Source organism: Notothenia rossii (genome assembly GCF_949606895.1).
Source record: "Notothenia rossii genome assembly, chromosome: 8".
Taxonomy (NCBI): Eukaryota; Metazoa; Chordata; class Actinopteri; order Perciformes; family Nototheniidae; genus Notothenia; species Notothenia rossii.
The window spans coordinates 30640868-30648565 of NC_136906.1; the positions used below are offsets into that span (position 1 = coordinate 30640868).

The window sequence follows — 7698 nt, forward strand, 5'->3', positions numbered from 1 at the left end:
TAGAGTATTTGTTGAGGTCTTATGGTCAGCAGGTACATATGGTTGTTGAAAACAGTGTTTTCTTACTTTAATATCATGGTTGTATTTTCCCACCAGGCCACCAAAAGAAACTGATGCTGGCGGTGAAGAAGCTGTGTGACATCCACCGAGCAATCCTCCAGGCGGAATCAGGCCAAGGCACGCTGCGTCGTAAAGGCCCCGGGGCCCTCCACCTGGTGGCCATCGAGCCGCCCGACTCTGCGGCGGAGTCTCCTCGCACCCCCAAGATGCTTACCTTCCAGGACAGCGAGCTGAGCGCCGAGCTGCAAAGCGCCATGTCCAGCCACTACGTAGGCTGCGAGGAAGGCCTGGCCTTCAAGAATGCAGTGGGGATGTCCCAGATCCAGGAGAGCATGGACGCCCGGTCCAGAGGCTCCGGGCGCTCCCAGGAGCCCCCCACCGCCTCCATCAACCCCCACAGCTGGTCGCAGGAGAGCTTGGAGGGCAGCCCGGCCAGGGAGAGGAACCTCCCCGAGGGCTGGGACCAGCGGCCCCTGCAGCAGCAGACGCTGCCCAAGCAGGTTCCTCTGGGCACGGCCGCCGTGTTCAAGTACCCGGCAATTCCAGTCAAGCCTAAACTGCCTGGGTCCCCTCGGGGCCCCTCCCCTCACGGCTCCCCAGCACTGAAGGGTTTCAGCTACTTGCATTCTCACTGTGGCTCCACAGACTTGAGCTCGAGGCCGGAGAACTACAGCATGACATTGACACCCCCTAAAAAACGCGCCCAAACCCGCTACGCTCTGTCTGATGGGGAGCCAGACGAGGACGAGTACGAGCCGTCGAGTCGCTGTAGAAACCTGTCGTCCTACGCCACCTTGACCCGCAAACCGGGTCGCAGCCATCTGGCTCGATTGCAGTCGAGTCCAGAGAAGAACGGCAACGTGGGACGCAGCCAGTCCTTTGCGGTGCGCGCCCGTAAAAAAGGTCCCCCTCCTCCGCCTCCGAAGAGACTGAGCTCAGTGAGCAGCACCAACAGCGACGAGCTCAGCGACAGCAGCACCACGTCCTCTGGTGGCGGGGGGGCAACGGACAGCCCAGTGAGCGTGAGGAGCATCGCAGCCTCTCTGGAGGGCAGGACGGAGGGGAAAACCCCCAGCTCAGAGGAGGCTTCCCCCGCACACAGCGCTGCAGGGCAGGAGGCTGCGGGGGTGAGGAGGAGGGTGCAGAGCGAGTGTATTCCATCCCAGACCCGCAGCGTCCCGGTGCCGGATCGGGGGGTGAAGTCTGACACGGAGGAGGAAGACTCAAAAAGTTGCAGGCTGGAGGGCTCCTCCTCCCCTCAGAACAGCTCCAGTGAGTGCATCCCCTTTGCAGAGGAGGGTAATTTGACTATCAAACAGAGGCCTAAAGCCCCCGCTCCCCCCCGAGCTGAGGCGGTGCTGGAGCCCCCAGAGGCACAAGCAGCCAAGGACTCAGAGCTGCCAGAGTTTAATCTGAAGGAGTCGGACACGGTGAAACGCCGGCACAAGCCAAAAGACAAGGAGCAGGGAGAAGGCTCCCCCAGCAGAGAGAGGCTGGATTCAGAGTCCCGCAGCAGCAGGCCCCCCTCCCAGTGCCAGGACCAGGACCAGCTCAGCCTGAGGATCAGTGAGGCCTGGCTGGAGAGGCCTGCCAGCCCGGCAACAGGATCCTCCATCAGACCTCCCCTCTCTCCCAGACCTGCCGTCGCCCCGAAGCCGGTCCGCCACAGTCTGCTGGCCGCACAGGGTAAGAGACTGACAACACAAACTACCGATAGGAAGATTCTCAACAGTGGAAGGAGCACTCCTCTTGAGTAAAGTAGATTTCTCAAGTAAAGACCTCCTGCTCAACTGAACAAAACTCTAAACACACACTATCAAACCGAGCTCTGTAAGCTTTTTGAATCCAACTTCATTTGACTTCATGCAGGTTTCATTTTTTCAGATAACAATTGTTTAATTCAATGCATCAACATCTCATTATTCCCCATACTTTGGAGGTTACATTTCTTGAATCATGTGAATCCCAACAATGTTTGGCTCTTTATGTTAGACTTGACTTGGGACTTGTTGCTCTTGATGTTGGACTTTTGGATTTCTGACTTTTGATTTAAGGTTTTCTTCTAAATAGATGTATGACTTTACCTCTGTTGATGTTGGACTTTATTTGGTAGTAGTTACTCTGACTTGAGTTTGGACTTGTTGATCTTGAGTTCGTACTTGTTGATCTTGAGTTTGGACTTGTTGATCTTGAGTTCGTACTTGTTGATCTTGAGTTCGTACTTGTTGATCTTGAGTTTGGACTTGTTGATCTTGAGTTCGTACTTGTTGATCTTGAGTTCGTACTTGTTGATCTTGAGTTTGGACTTGTTGATCTAGAGTTCGTACTGGTTGATCTTGAGTTCGTACTTGTTGATCTTGAGTTTGGACTTGATTTTGGAATGTGTTGTATTACACTTGATTTGGGACTCGTTGCTCCTGACGCTGGACTTGACTTGGGACATTATTGCTTTTGATGATAGACATCATTTGGGACTGGTTGCAGTTGACTTGATTTGGGACTATTGTTTTTGGCTTTGGACTTGATTTGCAACTTATAATATGGGACTTGACCTGGGACGTGTTGCACTTGACATTGGACATTATTCAGGAATATGTTTGTCCTTACTTAGAAATGTTAGGTCTTATTTTTGGAACTGTTGCTCTTGACATTGGACTTGATTTGGGAACTGTTGGTTTTTTCTTTGGACTATTAGGATTTGTTAGGACTTGTTGCTCCTAACCTTGGACTTAATATGGAACCTTTTGGGTTGCACTCGTTTTTTGACTTGTTGCTCTTGATGTTAGACATAAGACTTTATTACTGTTGACGTTGGGCTTAATTTGGAACTTGTGGAGTAAGACTCAACTTGGTACTTCTTGCACTTGACATTGGACATGATTTGGGACTCCATTTGTCTATACTTGGGATTTGTAGGTTTGGAGTTAGGACTTGTTGCTCCTAATGTTGGACTTATATGGAACTTGTTTGGTTGGGGTTGATTTGTGACGTGTTGCTCTTGGTGTTAGACTTGAATTTAAACTTGAAGTTATTGACTTAGATTTTTTTGTGTAGAGGGATTGTTGCTTTTGATTTAGTACTTAATGATCTTGACTTAGGCTCAATTTGTGACTTTATTTCTCTTAATTTTGGACTTGTGTGTGTGTACTGTTGAACGTGTCAGTATTTGACCTGCCGTTGTCTCCTCAGCAGCGGGACTCTCCTCTCAATCTGTGACCGTCAGTGTGGTTCAGAGTGTGGCCTTCACCTCTCCGTGCTCTCCCTCTCACGGGTCCCTGGCTCCGCCCCCCCCCTCTCACGGGTCCCTGGCTCCATGCTCCCCGGCCCGCCCGGCCCCTCAGAGCCCCTCTCTGGCAGCAGTGAGACCTCAGGTGTGTGCGGTGGTTCCGGGTCCGGCCCCCGACTCGTCCTCTGGGACTGAGGTGGTTCAGCAGAGACTGGATCAGACCAGCACGTCGCTGGCAGCCGCTCTGAAGGCCGTGGAGAGAAAACTGAACCTGGAAGAAAACTCCGAAGGGTAAGAAAGAGTCACTCCTGGGACTGTAAGGAAGGGATGAAGTGCAGCGAGCGGGTCATCATTGCAAAAGGAAACCTGTCATGTTGATTTCAATATGAACTGATTTAAAGATGATTGTATTGCTTCCACCAAGACAAAGTGTCTGTTGTAAAAGGAATGGTTCAAACTGTGGTGAAAGCACTTATCAATGTTGTCTGCCCTTTAACTTTCAATAACATGAGCTTCTCTTGAAAATATCAAAATAAAGATTTAATATTTCCAAAATGAAGACTTAGTATCTCAAAATAAAGACTTAATATTTCAAAATAAAGACTAATGGCGCATTTCCACTACAGCGCGGTTTAAAGAGCAACTTGCAGGTTAGAGACACCAGTCAATAAATGTGTAGGAAAATGATGAATACACTAGATTTTCAAAAACATATACAGAAATATACACTACAGTGACATCTGGTGTCGTTTTAGTAAGACATTTTCACTTCCGCATAAAAAAGCCTCCGCACGTGACGTAACATGGGGGAGAGCGGCCGGTCTAACGTATGAATAAACATGAATCACAATGCTAGTTTTGACACAGAAGAGGTTGAAAATATATCTTTGAATGCATATGATTTATAATTATGAGCCTGCTAGGCGTCCAAGAGACCAGGAGCAGCCAAGGATTCGAAAAAATAACGGCCATCGGGGAGAAATGGAGCTTTGGTGTGAGGAGAACCAGTGGAGAACAGGGCAGCTGTCTTGGTGAGTGATCGGCGTTAGCTACAGTTAACGTTAGCTAACGTCAGTCACATCACAACATTGTAAAGTTAGCAATCATATATCAGGCTATAACTAAAGTAGTATTGATAATATAGTAACGTTACTGGCAGGACTGTATCAGCCGTATCTTGCGTTACCTAATGCAACTCCACACTACGGTGCTGTGTACCGGAGGAGAGACGCGAGATACGGCTGATACTTGACGATCTGGCGGAGAAAGGTTGTGGAGCCTCCGTTGATATGTCGTTGTAAATGGCTTAATGGAAAGCAGGTGTGTAGTCGGGGAGGGTGCACAGCTAATTGCAGCAGGTGAGTGGAGGTTGAGCCGGGAGCCAGGAGTGACAGCCACCACGCACACACAAACAACACAGACAGGGGGAAACAAACAAACACAAAGGAGACGGCTGGAGCAGTACAGCCACCACAGCGTTACCTAATGCAACTTCACACTACCTCTTACGGTGCCGTGTACCGGAGGGGAGAGAGAGAGAGCAGCGAAGGGGGGGGGGGGGAGAGAGATGTAATACGGTTTCCTGATAAAGCTGTGGAGAGTATGTGATGCAGGGAGGTGGATGCACAACGCACCCAGGAACGAACGCTAGCTCCAGTCCTTTTCCCGTGAGGGAAACTGTGGACTCGATGTCCTGACAGGCTGGTATTTGTGCAACCTGCACAAACACAATACTGCACCATGATTACAATTGGTGAAATACAATATAAAACTACCGAAAAATACCAGCTCACTAAAACACAACCGCTCAACTCAACGCAACTCTACTATACCCGCGGTCAGAGAGCGGAGATGTGTCCCTTTTGTGATGTAATATGAAGCGTTTGACGTATGACCTTAAAAAAAAGCCGTTTTTAAGAACAGAGCTCAAAATTGCTCCTTTCCCTCTGAATTCCTGCCCTTATGTCTCGTAAAACATATCAAATCCTGCATTCACTTTTTTAATTGTAATTTTCAAGCAAGTTTAAGCATAAATGGAGAAAAAAAAAAACCCTACAAGTTGCTCTTTAAGCTTGCCGAGCCGTGCAGGGCCCGTTTTTGGTTGCGTTTCCACTAGGCGTAGTTCCGGCTAGCGGGTACTATTTCACAGTTTTTCTGGCCCCATAAAATCGAGGTTCTTAGCGGGCCAACAACCAGGCTGAGTCGGTCTAAGTATGCTAAACTAGAGAGAGAATCGCTGGCAAGGGGGCTACAACTACAACAAAATGAACATATTTTACCGTGATTTAATTGTAATACACGTTTCAAAATGATGCCGAAGAAACAACATACTGATACCGGTTAGTAAAAACCATGAATTAATGCTTTGACAAGTCTGCAGACAGAGGGCAGGCGAAAAACCTTTTTAAAATGCGTGTTTTCTGAATGGAGATCGGCTAAGCTAACGCAGTGTATGCTCCGACTGTCCACACTCACAACAACGGCCTATACAGACATAAATAAAGCAGCGACTGTACTCGCCATGATACAGACAGTCTGTGGTTTGTACTTGTTTAACTTTTGTCTAGTTTCTGAACAGATATGAGGAGTTGTGAGCTCTGAGGGCTAACAGCTAACGGCTGATGTTGTTTTTCTTCGGTTCGCATTGAAGATGACGTCACGGCTCCGCCTACACTGCGTTACTATAGTTACTGCCCCAGCTACTAAACTGTAAAGGAAACGTAGCATAAAGTGAGCCTGGCCTAACAAGGCCTAACTATACCGTACTAAGCCGAGCGAGGCCCTGCAATGGAAATGGAAAATAAAGAATTAGTATCTCAAAATAAAGACTTAGTATTTCTAAATAAAGACTAAGTATCTCAAAATAAAGACTTAGTCTTTCAAAATAAAGACGAATTATATCAAAAATATAGACTATCTCAAAATAAAGACTAAGTATCTCAAAACAATGAAATAATGTTATAGTATTATAAAATTATGACTTATTATTACAAAATGATGTTTAGTTTCTCAAAATAATGTATTTCTCAAAACAAAGACTTAATATCTCAATATGATGACCACACTCTGTCATCATGCCCAGATGGTAAAAAGGAAGTGGAAAAACCAGAGAACCTCTGGCTTAGCGTAGAGTATGGTTGGTCAAAAGAATGTGGCTGCAGACAGACAACGACATGATGAATAACGCAGGGGCGGATCTACGGGGGGGCAAGGGGGGAAGCTGCCCCCCCCCCCCCCCCCACTGTAGAGCCTTTCCCCCCCAGCTGCCCCCCTAACCTTTGTTTCCCTAAAACTGTACTTGTAGAAACAAACCTACACTATGTCCACAAGCTTCTCAAGCAACGAAACAAGCAGTTCATTAATTAAAAGTTAATCATTTTAAATATCATATTTGCCCCGGCTCTGCATTAAACTGCGGAGCGCCGTTCACACAGACCGCGACTCACACCGCTGCAGAGAGGGAGCGAACTGTCCCAGCACCTGAAGGTGGATCAGCTTCCCTGGGAGCATTTCCCCTTCCACTAGTTTTATTTTTACTAAAGACGAGAGCTTGAAACAAAATATTAATAAAACTCTGCCGTTTGAATCGATAGCGTTTAACAGACGGTCGCTGTTTGGGACGTTACCTTACAAAAATATTACGCAGACAGCGCTAGCTGGGAGATCGATGACTTTATTTTCTAAACTATGCGTTAATATTAAATCCACGTAAATTACACATCACATCAATGAGGCCAGATAAATTAAACCAGGATACATCCTTTGCCGTCAAACTGGGTCTAAACACAGCTGCCTGTATGCACTTGATAAATACTTTCTTATGTTATATTTATTATATGCTATGTTACTTATTAGCTACATGGCCCTAACGTGTAAAGTTATACAAACATTTGTACCAGTGCTTTTCACAAGTAAACTCTTGCAGGCCAGAGTAGCTGGAATGATTCAACAAGAACAAAAAGACATAGGCCCATCTGAGAAGTGATCAGGATGAGTAGAAAGAGGAAGAGGAAAAGAGAGTGCACTGAAGAGACCAGGAGGAAGCCAGGAGGATATGGAGAGACCAGGAGGAAGAGGAGGAGATGAAGAGACCAGGAGGGTCAGAGCAGAAGGAAGAGGAGGAGATGAAGACATTAGTGAAGAAGAAGAAATGTATGTGAGGAATAAAGATGAAGTGTCAGAAAGAGGGACAGGGACAGAGGCAGGGATCAGGAGGCAGATGAGACTCCAGCTGGACCACATGGTATGTGCTTATTCTCCTTACATTCACATTCCATTACAGCAGCACAATCTAGCGGCTCTTAGTATTGACAAATATGTATTGAGATGTGTTGCTGCACAATTCACCTTTAGCTCTCTTAAGAGATGGGTGATGTCATTTGTGTACTTAATTATAACTAAGTACTCTTACT

The 7698-nt window shown here is 47.0% G+C and overlaps 1 protein-coding gene across 5 annotated transcripts in view; it reads left to right on the forward strand.

Annotated features, from left to right (window-relative positions):
- caskin2 (CASK interacting protein 2) overlaps positions 1 to 7692 on the forward strand; it is a 96625-nt gene extending 88933 nt beyond the window's left edge. For 4 of the 5 annotated variants that reach the window (XM_079643364.1, XM_079643361.1, XM_079643362.1 and 1 more), the window contains 3 exons: positions 97 to 1746; positions 3250 to 3577; positions 7212 to 7692. In XM_079643364.1, coding sequence (XP_079499490.1) covers positions 97 to 1746; positions 3250 to 3577; positions 7212 to 7221 — 1988 coding nt within the window. In that variant the 3' untranslated portion in view covers positions 7222 to 7692. The remainder of the gene's footprint in view (positions 1 to 96; positions 1747 to 3249; positions 3578 to 7211) is intronic. The other variant, XM_079643363.1, reaches the window with a different exon arrangement.
- The last annotated feature ends 6 nt before the right edge of the window (positions 7693 to 7698 follow it).